This window comes from Anthonomus grandis, chromosome 7, assembly GCF_022605725.1.
Source record: "Anthonomus grandis grandis chromosome 7, icAntGran1.3, whole genome shotgun sequence".
In the NCBI taxonomy this organism is placed as follows: Eukaryota; Metazoa; Arthropoda; class Insecta; order Coleoptera; family Curculionidae; genus Anthonomus; species Anthonomus grandis.
In genome coordinates, this window is record NC_065552.1 from 35,595,951 (window position 1) to 35,613,461 (window position 17,511).

The window sequence follows — 17,511 nt, forward strand, 5'->3', positions numbered from 1 at the left end:
GTGTGTTCTTCCCTATACACAGGCGGATTTTCATCACTCCAGTATCTACAGTTGCATTCGTCGCTTCAAAAAATATATTTTAGTAACTCAGGTTTAATATGTAATTTTTCTGTCATTCCCAGGCAAAATTATCGAGGGTCGTCTTCACGCAATTCCGGAAGAATTTGTATTTTGTATAGATGAGAATGACTTAATTTAAGTACCTGACGTACATTCATGACAAATTCCTGTTATCACTGAAGCTGTTATCGTTGAGCTGATTTATAGCAAAATTCCTAATACTTCTACTTGTGCCGCTTCACAAGAACTTTTATTGTTTTGCACCGATCCTTCTTTAGCGTTCCTTCAAGTTGCCTCACGTAAGTATGACTTCATTTTCCAGGAGTTCTTTCTTTAAATAATGTAGCAGTCCTTAAAGCACAACGATTTTGAGAACCATAAATATAAATAATCTCAGCCAATACGATATACAATATTATTTAGAGTTAAGTCCGAACAGCTACTTTCTGGTACGACCTAAAACCTGCATTGCAACTTGCGTGTCACTGCAATCCGACAAAAAAGTAAACAAACTTTTTTTTTAAGAAGTTATTGTTACTCTTGACTTTTTTGACTTCCAAGATTGGTTTCTCAATTTTCATATTATTTTTTAAAAATGCTGAAATAGGTGTCGAATAATTTTATTTGTAGAATATATGTTTCAAATTTCTAACCTCTTGGGTTCATACGAGCATTTTTGTTCCTGGGATTTCAACTTTTTTTTACACAATTTTTTCATACTTCCAAGATTGATTTTTCAATTTTCAAATTTTTTTGAAAAAAACGCTGAAATAGGTGTCAAATGATTTTAACTAAAGAATCTATGGTCCAAATTTCAAACCTCTAACTGTCTTGGATTCGGAGATACGAGCATTTTGTCCCTGTGATTTCAACTTTTTTTTACACAATTTTTTTTATATTTCCAAGATTGGTTTCTCGTTTTTCAAATTTTTTTGAAAAAAATGCTGAAGTATGTGTCCAATAATTTTATTTGAAGAATATATGTTTCAACTTTCAACCCTCTAACTATGTTGGGTTTAGAGATATGAGCATTTTTGTTCCTGGGATTTCAATTTTTTTTCACAAAATTTTTTTCAATTTCCAAGGCTGGTCTTTTCTATTTTAATATATTTTTTTGGAAACAACGCTGAATTGGATATCCAGTAATTTTAATTGGATAATGTATGGTCTTTCAAATCTCTAAGATTCTAGGGTTGAGAGATATGAGTACATATTTTGTTCCTGGAATTTTAATTTTTTGTTAGTTTTTTCAAGTTCCAAGGATGATTTTTCCATTTTCAATTTTTTTTGGAAAAAACGCTGAAATACGTGTCCAATGATTTTAACTGAAAAATCTATGGTCTAAATTTCAAACCTCTAACTGTGTTGGGTATAGAGATATGAGCATTTTGTCGCAGGAATTTTTTTTTTAGAAAATTTTTTCAACCTCCAAGGCTGATTTCTCAATTTTCAAAATTTTTTTGAAAAAACCCTGAAAGTGGTGTTTAATAAATTTATTTGAAGAATCTATGATCCAAATTTCAAACCTTTAACTCTCTTGGGTTCAGAGATATGATAGAGATAGAGACCCTGGAATTTCCATTTTTTTTTTTAGGAATTTTTTTCAAATTCCAAGACTGATTTCTCCATCCTTATTTTTTTTTTTTGGATATACTGTGAAGTGCAATCTGACTCAGTTGACTTAAATTGATTATTCATCAGTAGCAAACAAAAAAAAACAGTTCAGCGTAGAGTACTTGATTATATTTGGCAACGGATTTATTACAAAATGTGCATCTGTTTCAAGTAAAAGCTTTCAGAAAGTTAGAAATGATTTTATATTATTTTTGTTTAGTCCAAAATAGAAAGCATTTTGGAGCATCTTAAAAAGGGTAGTGCCATTTTAAATTTGGGCCCAAGAGGTAACTCATCCTATAACTAAAATACGGTGGTTGTAGTTCCCCCTACCTTTATAACATTTCTACCAAATTGCGCTTCTCTAGCTTTTTTAGTTTCAGAGATATTTGTATTGAAAGTTTTCAAATTGACAACCGGTATAATATTTAACGTAATATATTATTTTATTTTTAAATTTAGCCTCCCTAAAAACTACACTTGACAAACAATTTGTTGGTAGCTAAGATTAAGAAGCCTATTAAGTACTAGAATTACTATATCCTTCCTCCAGGAAGCTTTTATCAGGTTATAATCAAAACCCTTGAAAAAGAGTATTATAAAGCGGATACATTTCATTGTATTTCCCTGTGTCTGATATCTAATACCATTTTACCATTAAAACATCAAGTGGAAATCATTTGTTACCATTTTTTATAAAGAAGGGTCTTCTTCAGCGAAGCTCGCTTAATCCTCTGCATTGTACCGAAAAGAAATCTTTCAAATTTCTACCTGAAACCAGCCCTAAAAGAACAGCTGAAATGAACATATGGTCTATTGAACCGCCACGTTTAGACAGTAAATAAAATTGGTGTCAAAACTTTTTGCGTTCTTCGTCCCACGAAGCTAACGAGGGGAAATAGTTGTAATAGGCCGCCACACACAAGAACAAAATGTGTAACTTGAGGAATGTTTTCTTTGCCTATAGGAACGCTAGAGGAATTTTAAGTTATAATGGGGTCTAAGGAGTAATAATGTAATGAAAAGACGCTTAATTTAACGAAATTATCAATTTCATTGAAACGAATTTTTTATTATCAACTCTTCTAACACATTTTATGAAAATTTCTTATTTAATTTTTAAAACTCAAAGCTATTTGTGATCTAGTAGGCAATGAATGCGTCTTTCAGAAATGATAGCATGCAAATGGAGATTTCCCACTAATTTTAAGCGCACGGTATAGTAGAGCGAAATTCAAATTTGGCGCGATAATCAAATTTTAAATTGCCCGCTTTTATAACGCTACAAACCCATTTTCGCTTTCGGTTAGTATTACTCCTCGACATTCAGAGGGCGCAACAGTCAATCGACGTTCAGTATTCTCTTATGGGAGTTTCCTATCTAAAAACTATTAATCTATGGGCAGTGGTTAGAATTAATAACGAGGGCTTATAATGAATTTTTTAAAATAAGAGTTGTATAAGGCGCACAGATTTGTTTTTCTTCTTTCTCTTGAAGGTTTAAAAAAACAGACAAAAAAAAATATGTACTTATGTGGACAAATAATAAATAATAAAATCGATACAAGTTAGCGTTAAAACTATGCAAACTTATGTGTATTATGTACAGGGTGTCCCAAATTCAAGGGTGACCGTTGGAATCTCGGAAACCGTAAGAGTTACAGGGTCGGTTGAATGGAAGTAAAGTTGCGCAATTTGGAGCTTAATAAAATGCCGTTTAAAAAATTGTAAAATTCCGGATACTTCCGGAGATATAAAAAAAACGAAATTTATCAAAATCGTTTTTACCTTTTACCGACTTTATTTAAAGAGATGTTGGAAAATTAAAAACAGTTTTTCATTGCCACTTTTTATGACGCAAAAAAAAAATTAATCCGACGTTTCGTTTTTTTCCGATCATCATCAACTTTATTTTTTCTTGTGAGCGCCATATTACATTTTCTAATTTTTAAAAAGTATTTTTAATTGCCTTTAAAATGGGGTATCGCACTTGTATGTCCGATTACTCTTTCTAGTACTTCCCATAAGAACTTTATGAGTGCAAGAGAGAAAGATATATCAATGGGATTTCCAAATAAATTGCTTTTATATAAACTGAAGCTCTGTATTTTATATATTTTTTTTAAACCAGTTCAATGAAAATGTAAATGGCTAATGTCATTTTGTCATAGACTACTATGTAAATATAAAAAAATTAAAATATTAGGTTAGGAAAGGATATATTTTCATCCAGAGTATTTTATAGCTTCAGTTTATATAAAATCAATTTATTTTGGACTCCCATTGATATATCTTTCTCTCTTGCACTCATGGAGTTCTTATGAGAAGTACTAGAAAGAGTAATCGGACATGCAAGTGCGATACCTCATTTTAAAGGCAATTAAAAATACTTTTTAAAAATGAGAAAATCCAATATAGTGACTATAAGAAAAAATAAAGTTGATGATGATCGAAAAAAAAAACGAAACGTCCGATTAATTTTTTTTTTGCGTCATAAAAAGTGGCAATAAAAAACTGTTTTTAGTTTTCCGATGTCTTTAAATAAAGTCGGTAGAAAGTTAAAAACAATTTTGACAATTTTCGTTTTTTTTTTTTTTGATATCTCCGGAAGTATCCGAGATTTTAAAATTGTTTAAACGTCATTATATTAAACTCCAAACTGCGCAACTTTGCCTCCATTTAATCCACCCTGTAACTCTCATGGTTTCCGAGATCCCAATGGTCATCCTCGAATTTAGGACACCCTATACATGTGAATTATCTGCTAAAGACATAATGTGCATTAAATCTTGATCACATTAAATATAAGAAAAACACTCGGTTCTATTGTAATGCTTTCTGTTTGGAAGTCATCGGTGATTTTCATTTACCATAATTTACTAATTTAAGCTCAAGACTAATCAATAAAGAAGTGAGCACAATCAATCCAAACACCAACTGCCGTGACAGACAAAAGTATCTTTTTCTTCCCATGGCTGCACCCGGTGGGTGCATGATGCTTTTGCATTATTCAGTTCACACGTGAATGTTCAATTAAAGATACACAAGGCCAGTGCCTGCTAAAAAAGGCCGGAACGCATATGAGATTCAGTTATATCTTCGTTTCTTTTTCTTTAGGTGGCACCATATCGAGCATGGACATATCGACATCTGTGAATCCATTCTTGTACATTTGCAATTGGTAATTTAATTCAACTTTAGTGATTTTTTACTCTAACACGAAAGTTGTTCGTATTTTAAGATTTTCTTTCCATGCACTGTACGTATGCATTCATTTAAATCCTTGCAACAATGCTAACTACTTCCCCCTTTGCATTCTCATAATATATGCAACCTAGTGGGTGTTTTATATATAAGAAACGATTTTGGTCTATAACAATAGCAGCAGCATGTAAAAGGCCGTGCTCGCCATATCAAAAGTTACACAACATAATATAGCAGAATAACCGATTAGATAGTAGGATCCATTAACTGGTCAACAAAAAAGAATCGTATTTATTTAAGCTCGGAAAATCCAGTCATTTATAACATGCTCTAAGCGATTTATCTCGCTGCGTGGTGCCGCCACCTACGACTAAATAGATTGAAAACAAAGGTTAAAAAACCTAAAACAGAAACCATCGGTTAGCAAATAGGCAGGCATAACGTGATCGAAATATTGATGAAAAATAATGTATGCGTAATAGTTTTTTTTTGTAGTTGTAACCCCAGGAACCATTAATGATGACAAATGTATCGATATAAAACTGGAAGTCAATTACTCTAACTAAAGTGTGAAATTAGCAGCCCATTACCACAGCTAAATGTAAAGTTAACTAAAGCTAAGTTGGGCTATCAGAACTTCGTCCTAATTCTCTTCAGTATTATAAAACCTCGTTCACCATCGGCCGTTGCAAATTGGTATGGTAACAATTATTTGTAAAAGTGTAACAGTGAGAAAAAATATGCTCTAAAGATTATTTTCTATAAAAAACTGTAATAAACTTCTAGCACCACTAATATTTCTGAGATCAGATATTCGGTAAATTAATTTCAATTCAGTCTGAAGCCTAACTTTATCTAAAATCAACTATGTTTCTACTACAATGTCCAAGTATTGCAATGGAAAATGCTCTTCAAAATATGAAAATTTAATAAAGGACGTCCTGGGCTGCAAATATGCGAGTCTTCTTTTGTATGGCGCTTTTTAGTTTGGCTCGTAATAGTAGTTGTTTCGTCAGAAATTTCGTTTTCACTTGATTTCAAATCGTTTTTTTCTTTTTTGGATGCAGTTTTTCAAAAGACTTTATGGTTGTGTGTATTAGTACTGAGTCAGTTACTGTTGTTTGTAATTAATGATATAAAATACCAGCATGTGACAATATTTGACGAAATACAGTCAGCCAGAAACACAAACTTAGAATCCTGTAACATGAACGATAGTAACATACATTTGTTTTGAATTAACTTTAAATTTTTTCAAGCGTTCTATTAAAAATTCACGATATTCATATACTGTATTTATCGATCTGTTTTTAAAATCTCATCTTGTAGCAGACGATCTAGGAACTCTTGCATTAACAATTTTGATCTGTCAGAAGGATTTATTGAAATATTAATTTGCTTTCGAATTATAGACTTTTTTAGAAAAAAACGCGATTTTTATCCATACTTTTGTTGATTCGAATTATAATAAAGAAAAAACTATTAAATATTTTTAGAAAATTCTAACATAGACTATAAATTATGTAAATGGGTGAAAAGTTGTGAAAGATGCGGCCGCAACGAACAGTTTTAAAAAAGTGTGTTTCAAGAAAAACCCGCATTAATGTTCGGTACAAGTTTTTCAATGTTACATCGTGTACTCTTAACATATTTCTGCAATTTACTTAGAATTCTTTATTTTTCTTAATGCCCGGAGTATAAGCGAATATTAAAGCAACAATTTTTGTGGAGAATGAGAAAAAACACTAATTTAACTAAACTAAATTAAATTTAGCTGATAGATATACTAGTCAATGAAAAAAGCCTAAATATAACCACATTGAATTAAAGCTTGACAATCAATACTTCCAAGACATTTACTCATTAAACTAGCGTCGTCATAAGTTAGTGCTATTAATTTCTCTGGTTAATCTAGTGCTTATGTTAAATAAATTTATATACATTCTGAAATTTCTAAATTTGATAACAGCCCCTTCGCAGTATTCTGCCAAGCCCTCGAGTGTCACGGCTCAGAACCATGATCTCGCCGCCTTATGTATCTGCCCAGCTAAAATTTAAATAAGGCCGGCCTATACATACAAGCCTACAATGATGACTTGGGATTACCTGAGAAGAATGCCGATAATAAGGGCCCTGCGTATAGTGGACAAAGGTACAGGTTAAACCTGAAAAAAGAAGAGCTCTTACTTTTTACGAGGAGCTGTAACTTTAGCGCAACACCTGCGTGTCTTTGAGTGGAGTGTATTTGCAATACTCCAGGACAGTTCGACTTCTGGGAATTACATTGGATTCCAAACTCTCCTGGTACTAATCGGGAATTAGGAAGGCCACCTGCGTGCTATGGGACTGCAGGAGAGCTTTTGGCAACATCTAGGATCTGTCCTCTAACATCCTTCCCTGGATCTATTCATCTAAAGGGTGTCGCAATAGGAACGCACGTTTTGAATTGCGCAGCATTTTTTTTTATCGCAGTATGTCAAAAAAAAAACTGAAAATAATAATGTAAACAGTTTGCGATTAGTAGCCATGGAACGATATACGGTCGAGCAACGAATTATTATTGTTAAAACACACTACAAATATGGAGAATGTTTTGCGGAAACAGTTCGTAAATTGCGGGGCATTTTTGGACGACACGATGCACTAAATCACACAACCGTCCAAAGACTTTAATTGATAAATTTGAACAAAATGGTTCTGTCTGTCGTGGATGTAAAAACACCAGTGCGTCACCGTACTAGCCGTTCTGTTAAAAATATTGCCGCAGTGCGTGAAAATGTTGGCGAGAATCCGGGAACATCTATCCGTCATCGTGCACAGCAGTTGCACCCACCGAATTCTAACAAAAGATCTTCATTTACATGCCTATAAGATTCAATTGACCCAAGAATTAAAGCCATGCGACATTTTCTTCGATGTCGACTTTTCGAAAAAAATTTTGTTTACCGATGCACACTTTCACCTTAATAGCTTTGTTAATAAACAAAATTGCCGAATTTGGGGCGAAGAAAATCCTAGAGTCATTTATGAGAAGAAAATGCATTTATTAAGAGTGACTGTTTGGTGCGGACTTTGGACAGGTGGAATAATTGGACCGTACTTCTTCGAGGACGAGGCTGAAAATGCAGTTACCGTGAACAGCGAACGCTATCGTAATATGCTCACTGAGTTTTTATGGCCTCAATTGGATGGTATGGATACGGGCGGTATGTGATACCAACAGGATGGTGCGACATGTCAGACTACACGTGAAGCAATTTAATTGTTGCAAAGAAAGTTTCCCGGTCGTGTCATTTTACGGAATAGAGACCAGAACTGGCCCGCAAGATCATGCGATTTAACGCCTTGTGACTTTTTTCTTTGGGGTTTTTTAAAATCCCTCGTATACGCTAATAACCGAACAACAATTTCACAGTTGAAAAACGAAATTAGACGTATTATTAGCGAAATTGGGCCGCAATTATGTGAAAATGTAATTGAAAATTTCTCATAACGAATAAGAGTCTATCACGAAAGTCGAGGCGGCCATTTGCCAGATATCATTTTTCACGTTTATTTGCAGTATATAAGCTTTACCTTAAAATATAAATAACACTCAGTTTAAAATAAATTATGACTTTTATTTACCAATTAAAACGTGCGCTCTTATTGGGACACCCTTTATTATCAAACCTCTGCTCACATACTGGGCTAGCATTTAGTGGCCATGTCCAGATAAAGCAAAAATTTGGACGCGAGTGGATAAAGTCTAGCGCCTTGCATGTATCAGCATAACGGGTTTCATGAGAATAGCGCTAACTAGAGCGCTAGAAACTCTGTTGAACCTTTCGTCATTGGACCTGGTGGTACAATTCAAGGCAATGAGGACTGAGCTCAGGCTACATATCCTTGATGAACTACGGGCTGGTGAAACTGCTCTTGCAATGATCTTCACTCTATGGTAAAGCCTTACCGACCAGCAAGGCATACTCGCTGGGGAAGTATGGTACTGTCTTTCAGGCTGAAATTTTTGTTGTGTTGAAATTCGGACTGCAAATCATAATCTACGGACACCGCAACATACTCGTATCTATCTGCTCGAACATTAAGAGTTTTACGGCAAGCTCATACGGAATTGCATAAAGGTCATGGAGGAATCCGTAAAGGTGAACTTCAGAGTTTAGCTTGTCTGGATGACTACAAACTCAGGCCATGCTGGAAACGAGAAAGCGTTCTCCCTTGCTAGACTAGGATAGCTGCTGGAAAAATGGAGGCTCTGAAGATGGATTGGAGTACCTGGCACGAAATAGACAAAGGAACATATAAATAGGTCCTCTGTCTGAATTTACCGAAAATCTACTACGCTTGGAAACTTGCAAAATTCCGCTAGTGAAGGGTCTCTTAGAGGGATACTGGTACTTAAGAAGCTATTTCTACACTATCGGCATTGCGACCACGTTATCGGGAAGTGTCCAACACTCACGCGTCCTAGGTTTAAATTCTTGGGTAACACGTTCACACATTTTAACAGCGACTTTAAATCCTTTAAACCAGACAGTTTTATTGATTTTTCCAAGGCTATTGGCCTCTGATAAGGTCCTTTAGAAGACTTATGTGGATAACAGCCTCCGGCTGCTCTCTACTAGAAGTCATCAAAAGTATACATTCTGGGGGTAACAAAATTCCAAGAACATTCAACCGGTTTAGTCAAACATTTATAGTCATTTGTAAAGCATTAGCCATATCCATCATTTCGTTAGCCATAACAGCAACAAATTCAGCTTTCAAAATTTCTTTTCTTATATTTTTTTGGGCCACCCGTAATAATTCGCTTTGAATTATTTTTGAAATATCTTTGAACACAGTACCTTCATTTATTTCTTAAATGACAGTAAAATTTATTGAACCTCTAAAAATACCAGGATTTACTATATTTACTAGGATGAAGTATCTTTTTTATCGTGACCGCGGAGTTCTAATTCAAAAGTTCATGCAATCAATAATTTTTGAAAGCACATAGTGAACGATTTCCCAATTGTAATGTGGTTAATAGAAAAACATTCCAAAGTATACGTTAACGACTTCGTAAAACAGGAGCATTGAAGCGAAGCGGCGGACCAGGAAGGCCAATGACAGCAAGAATGGTAGAACTAGAAGAGAAAGTGCTGGCCGTGGTAAAAGAAGATCCAGTTATCTCTACTCAAAAAATTGCAAATACTGGGACAATTTGGAAGATTCTTAGAGAATATTTATTGTACCTATACCAGTTATTACTTGTTTACAGGCACTTCTTCCTGCAGATTTTCTTTCACGTATTGCCTTCTGTCAATGCATTTTCTACACATTGGTTCAAATCCCTCAACCTCTATTTCCAGAAGCCAGTTTCTCAAAAAATGCAATAAGGAATTTTCAAAAAAGGATGTTTGGGCAAAAGAAAATCCACATGAGGTGCTCGAAGATAGCTTTCAACATCAGTTCTCATTAAACGTTTGGGTGGGAATTATAGGCGACTTCCTAGTTATTTAGGACCGGTATTTCTGCTAGGAAGACTTACCGGCAAGGTGTACCGCAAATTTTTTGGAACAAACGCTACCCCAGTTTCTGGAGGGTGTACTATTACAGGCTACAAGAAATGCAATGCGGTTTACGTACGATGGTGCAAAGCATCTTGGCTCGACAGTTTTTAACAGTAACATACGGACATCGCTGTATTGGTCGAGATGGACCTCACTTATGTCCGGCTCGATCACCGGACTTAAACCACCTGGATTATTGCCTATTCGGAGAAGATCGGGGGAGGGTAGTAATTTTGAATAATTCTTGTAGATTAAGAAACATTATACATCTTTTAAATGGAATTGCTCAATTCATACACTAACAAATATCTTAATTCGTTAAGGCTATTTAAAACGCAACCAGCTTCACTCGATGATCTTCGGCAACGGATTATTACAGAATGTGCATTTATTCCAAGAGTATTGTTGAATGAAAAATGAGTTTGAAAATAGATTATACTTTTGTTAAGCCCCAAATGGAATGCATTTTGAGCTTCATAAAAAACAGAGTTTATTTTATTTAACTTATACCTTTCGATGACCCTGTATAAAATTTAGAAAAAGTTCTTGTGCAGGTGAATACTACTCACCGTATAACAGAAATATGATGGTTATAGTTCCCCTTACCTGTATAACATTTATACCAAATTGCGCTTTTCTAACTTTCTTAGTTTCAGAGATATTTGCATTGAAAATTTTCAAATTGATCCCCCACATATACCAGTGGTATATACGAAATAAAAATGTATCATTGTATTTATTCATTTAAATAATTGTAACAAAAATGTGTTCTGTCTAATCGAAACAGAAACGAGGCCTGATATCATTTACACAACTTCCTGTTGCTGAATGACTGCAGATTATAGATAGCCGAAAAATGTATGTTCTAATTCTTTATTTTAAATAAATTAACGTTATCTATTAAATTACATACTTTTATAATTAAAGTAAATTTTAAATAAAATTGGTCATTTGCATTTGGTTATTTAGGACTTAAGGTTTGTAGATTAATCAGGACTTCAGGTAAAAGAAAATAACGGAATGTAAAGTGCACCTTTTTTCCATGTCAAGCCGTCACATCGGGTAATTTATAGGTAATTCTTTTTTAACGTTTTATGCCAAATATCAGTCTAAGACAAGGTTTAAGACAAGAGTTTTGAGCTTATTGAAATATTTTTATATCTAAAATATCTAAGAGAGGACCGTACAGATGCCTGCAAAGTTAAAATGAGGTAATATCATAGATTTATTTTTAGAGGCAAATAGTACCTATAATAGCATCATATAAGCTTTTTTTAGACAAAAATGGATATCTATTCCAAGTTAATTGAAACTTTGTCTCATTTTAGGTGAGGATTACTTTCTTTTATAAATTTTATCGAAATTCTTAAAGAAGTACCAGAAAAATCACAAATCTAACGCAACTATCATAAATTCTTAACTGAATGTAACTTTCTATTTTGTATTTTTGTAAACATAACCTCTCAAAAACTTTAATTGTTTTGTTTCTCTACAATTGGCACAACTAAAATTTGTCAGAGTGACCAACATCGAAAGGCCACAATCACGCAAAATGGCGGCCTACTAGTAGTGATCATTTAAGTTTCATTGAATTGGCACTCCAGGTATAAGTTCGTGGTCTCGCCATAATCGAGTCACGTCATGATGTCTTCTTGTCAATCACTTTTGCCAACCTAACAAAACGTAATAACTGTCAACACATTTGACGTTATATCTAAAGGCGCGAAATTCAAATTTTAAAATTTAATACTACAGTGCTTAGAATAGAAATTTTCAAAATACCTGATTCGAATCAACATTTAAAGATTTTTTTTGTTTTTCAGCATCAAGTCTACTTAACTGGTCATATCAAAACACAAAGCCATGCACGGTGTTCGTAGGCGAAAATACTCAAATCATTCCTGCCTCCAAGACTGGATCATCAGAGACCAACTCGTCATCGAGCAGACCAAAGCTCTCCTCGTCTTCATCGAATAACGGAGGTAAAGTTAACGAGCCTGTTTTTTCTCGCAGACGTAGAGATGTTAGTCTGCCGCATGCTGTGTTTCTTCCCGACAACACCTTATCGAATTTTAGCCCTGAGCATGTAGGTAGTTTGCATGTTAGTACCCAGGGGCCTGAGGGTTCTTTGTTGCATGACTCTCAAAGTACTTTTGGTTTATCTATTTCGACTAATAGTCCACCTAATAGCTCGCTGTTTATTGATTATGATAAATCCACCACTGTAACAGGGGAAGATAATAAGGCAGAAGAAAAAACCGCTGAATCGATAGATATGTCATTACCAATATTAACGTTGTCCTCGACAGAAATGGATAATTCCACAAAAATTGACCTTGAAGAAGTTTATGGCGAACTTGTAGAAGTAAATAATGATGTTAACTTATTAAATGAAACAGACAATTTACAGTTAAACGGTAGATATATAGAAGACCAAAACACGTCTGCCGAAATGGAAGATGATACAATAAACTCAGGAGAGTTGCAACATGATTCTCCAATATTTATTTACGAACAAGAAGCCAGCGCAGAAATTATGAAAGCAGAGAAGAAAATCAAGATACCCGAATCGTCACGAGAACTTACAGATGTTAACCTTGCAGTGCCACCTATTGAGCAACCGTCAGAGCAGAACCTTAAAAATTTATATATGCAGCAAGCTAACCCAACTAATACAACTGATCATACAGTATCTGAACCTCATGTAAAGCTTTTTGAAATTCCTTCCTCCGGTCCCTACAATGCATCCTCTAAACGTGTTCTTGTAAACGTGACAATTTCCACGAATCCTGATTTAGATAATCCTTATCAAACTCACTCGGTTTATGTGCTTTCCGTTTCTGTGCCAACTGATGGACAAGGGCCTGACGTTAACCTAAAATCTAAAGAAACCGCTTCTTTTGCCGAAGTTCACGAACATGCTAAAGCGCAAAGTTCAAATACAGAAGTTCCCGTGCAACAGGGTGGCGCTTGCGAATGTGAGTGTCCATGTTTAGGCAGTTCTAATGAATTTTTAGATGTAAACGGAACAGAGTACTACGACTATGACAGCTTGTTTTCGTCCAACGAGCAAAAAGGTCGCTCACAGCCTGTTTATGGGAATGTCTCTTGGCAGTCGACAACTGAGTCGACTGCGACTAGTGATACTGCTGACACTACCATTGGTTGTCCGGATGTTACTACAAAGCTTCCGCCTCCACCGACAATTTTAATATTAGAAGGTAAACACGAGTTTCACGTAAAACGTTAAATTGAAAAAGCTGTTGCTGATACAAAAAGTATTAAATATTTTATGAGTTTCTGATTAACAGTGAATAGTAAAACAAATTTCATTTTGTTCTGAAATTGATTTAGGCAAAAATCTTAAGGTTTATATTAAAAAAAAAACCAGTTGTACAGGGTGTGCCAACAAGGTGTACGGCTAAGATAGCGCCTTAACTATACGAGGTAGAGCAAAAAGTTCTACGGCAAAGTTGCAGGGTTGACAAAAACCTACGAACTAAAAATATTTTTATGTATACTGGGTGACACACCCAGTGAAAAAAGTTACTATAAAATATGATTTTTTTTTTAAATGGTATATTATGGTACTAAAATGTGAGGCAAAAAGAATACTTTAATTTGGTATAACGGCAAAGTTTACTGAATAAAATATTTTATTCAGTAAACTTTGATAACGGTTTTAAAATTTCCGTGCGGCGTTGCAACACAATTAATTTTTTATGGTTATTTTTTGCCTTTTAGAGGGTTCGTTTAAAAAATCATAATTAACTTAAAATTTATTCTGCGCCTATGAAACTTAGTCTATGAAGCCTATGAAAGTACCACACTTAGTCTAGGGTACCTCCTCTAGGCTGACTGTGATAATTTGTAAAATACAGGGTGTTTTTCAAGAACTTTCAAACTTGCTGAAATTAAATACGCAATATCTCAAATTTTTCAAATGGAACACCCTGTATATTTTTATCTAATTAAGTTTGTCCCTCAAATACCTTCATTTTTTATTTAATATGTCCTATAGCTAAACCAAGTACTTTTTGAGATATTTTAGCTTTTCTGTAAAATACTATGCATAAAACGGGTATTCTTTAAGTTTTGATCAAGATTGCTTAGAGAAAATTATTGAAGAATTAGAATTTTGCTGAAGAAGACAATTTTCGTAATAACTTTCTAAATTTTTCAAATGTTGAAATGCAGTGAAATCATCTTTAGCAAATTTTTTCAATATAGAAATATGATTTAGAGCTTCCCCATATGAATTTATAGTTTTTGAACCTTTTAGTGAGTCCACCAGTTTCACTTCTTCTTCTAAGTCGTTTGGACTACCATATTCAAGTTGGCCTGGGCTTTCTACATCCAAATTCGAAAAGTTGCCAATGGCATTTTCTTCTGTTGTTATATTATCGTCTAAGGCCAGGAAATCATCTACTTTCTGGGGGTCTGCTACTCCTAAATGTTTGGCATGTCGCAGTAACTGAGCAAGTGTCGCTAAGGGCAGATCGTCTTCAGCATCGCAATAATTTTGCTCAGCAAATTCTGAGCTACATCCACTTTTTCTGAATCCAGCTTTGCCAAAACAGTTCTTAATTGTAGAGGAACTTACTTTATCCCATGCTGTTTTTGGAAAATATAAAGCTTCTAACACCTTAATAGACTTTGTAAGCTCAGATAAGCATTGGACATCGTCAATTTTTGTTAAAATATGTTTTAAAATCAAATGCCGATAATAAAATTTAAAGTTCTGTATAATACCTTGATCCAAGGGCTGACAAACTGAAGTTGTGTTTGGCGGAAAAAATATAATTTTCACATTTTTCATTTTCAGATCACGAGGATGAGAGCATGCATTGTCTAAAAATAAAAGAACTTGCCTTTTTTGGATTCCCATTTTCCGGTCGAATTCCAGTAATCATTCAGACATGATTTCTCAATGAAAACATCTTGTCGAACTTGCATTGTCTTATTTATTTAATGTAACACGACGTTTCGGTTCGGTTCTACGCCTCAAAACCGCTATACCAGGTGGAAGATCAGAACGTATTCTTGAACGTGCTAGTATGGAGCTGCTGCGATCTCAACTTAGCTACCACCGTTGGAAGAAAGCACAAACAGAAATCGAATGCATTCAGCGATTCGAAGAAATCAAAGAAGTTACTTTGGAGGAAGACTATCAACCAATCTTTGACAAAATAGACTTCGCTTGCCAGAAACTAAGAGAAAAGCTAAGAGCAGGCCACCTTTCAAAACTCCAAAACCTCAAATCCAGACGAACCAACAGGACTCAACCAGCACCAACCTCTAACCTCCCCGCCACCATCATTAATGTGTCAAAAAGAACCCTTACCGATGCTGAACAAAAGGTTTCTAAACAGAGGACTAAATTTCGCCATATCCTCAAAACCTTCCTTTATAGACATAGTGTCTTCAGTAGAATCAATCCACCTACCACGTCCTGAGGCCGATGAATTTCGACACGAGCTAAGGGTTGCTCTGGACTCACTTAAAAAACAGAAACCTTCGCAGAACATCAGCAAAGAACAGGAAACAGCTCTCAGGAATCTCAGAAGTGAAAAGAACATCAAAATTCTTCCTGCAGATAAGGGCAATGCAACTGTGGTTATGGACCTGGAAACCTACGAAAACAAGGTTGAGAAAGTTTTGAACAAAGGCGAATACAGGCTACTATCTAAGGATCCGACGACAACCATAGAAGGTGGAATTTACAGAGCACTTAAGAAGTACTCCTCAACATTGTCGGATGCGGTACGCTCTAAGCTGACACCACATTATAGCAAACCTCCACACCTATACGGACTACCCAAGATTCATAAGGAGCAAATGCCTCTGCTAGGGCCGAGCTCTAGAAATTCGCCGACATCAGAACTCTCGAAATTCCTTTTGGAGATCATTAGACCGATCCAGGGAAATGCAGCGTCTTTCGTGCGAAACTCTGCCCACTTTGTAGACCTTCTTGGAGAGATCGAAGTCAGATTGGTGAGTTTTGATGTCGAAAGTCTCTACACCAATATACCCATAGGAGAGTCTCTTAACATCATCCGAGAACTAAGAAACTAAGCAAGGATGCAGCTTTCTCAACTCAGACCACACTGCCTCTGGACGGGGTGATGGAACTTTTGGAGATCTGTCTTCGTAATTCTTACTTTCAGGTCAAGGATAGTTTCTACGCCCAAGACGAAGGACTTCCAATGGGTTTATCTCTTTCCCCAGTAATAGCAAACATCTTCATGGAATGGTTCGAGGAACATGCAATAGATCCTCCCATTGCAAACCCAAGCTCTGGCTTCGATATGTGGACGACATCTTCATCATCTGGGGCAAAGAGGAAAAAGCACTTCCGGATTTTCTGCTTCACCTCAACAACTTCAGACCAACAATCAAGTTCACGATGGAGACAGAGAAGGACTCAGCTCTACCTTTGCTAGATGTCCTCGTTAAAAAGCAACGCCGCACGGAAATTTTAAAAACGTTATACCAAAGTAAATTACTCTTTTTGCTTCACATTTTAGTACCATAATATACAGGGCGTACCATTTTAAAAAAAATCATATTTTATAGTAACTTTTTTGTGACAAACCCAGTATACATAAAAATATTTTTAGTTCGTAGGTTTTTGTCAACCCTGCAACTTTGCTGTAGCCTTGTATAGTTAAGGCGCTATCTTAGCCGTACACCTTGTTGGCACACCCTGTATAACCCACTTAAATATTATTTGTTAAAGTCACATCTTTCATATTGCAGTAAACGTCATTTTAAATAAATGCCTCTTGCGATTAAAGTTGCTACCTTTGACCCGGCAACAGGCAAACTCAACAGCTTTTTACAATTATTACTATCTCTACGACTTCGCTGAACTAACGGCACATTTTGTTATTATCATCGTCTTCTCTACTAGCAATGTATCATTAATAATCTCCCATAATGCCTTTCATTTCGCCAATATGTCATTAGTATAGGTGGCGCGTTATCTGATGCACGTTCCTGTTGATCTTGTTGACCGATTAGCGCTTATTATTGCTTCACCTGCTATGCCGATTAACCAAGAGTGTTTGTATTTAGG

At 35.2% G+C, this 17,511-nt stretch overlaps 1 protein-coding gene and 1 long non-coding RNA gene across 8 annotated transcripts in view; one reads left to right on the plus strand and one right to left on the minus strand.

Moving 5' to 3' along the window:
* LOC126738775 (teneurin-m) overlaps positions 1-17,511 on the plus strand; it is a 326,951-nt gene that overhangs the window by 265,288 nt on the left and 44,152 nt on the right. For 5 of the 7 annotated variants that reach the window (XM_050444212.1, XM_050444213.1, XM_050444216.1 and 2 more), the window contains one exon: positions 12,257-13,654. In XM_050444212.1, the coding sequence (XP_050300169.1) occupies positions 12,257-13,654 (1,398 nt within the window). The remainder of the gene's footprint in view (positions 1-12,256; positions 13,655-17,511) is intronic. The other 2 variants (XM_050444217.1, XM_050444218.1) reach the window with 2 other exon arrangements.
* Positions 6,745-7,387, minus strand: LOC126738784 (uncharacterized). The gene is made up of 3 exons (XR_007661443.1): positions 7,099-7,387; positions 6,985-7,043; positions 6,745-6,925 (listed from the first exon to the last, which is right to left on the minus strand). It is a non-coding gene; the product is annotated as an uncharacterized LOC126738784 (long non-coding RNA).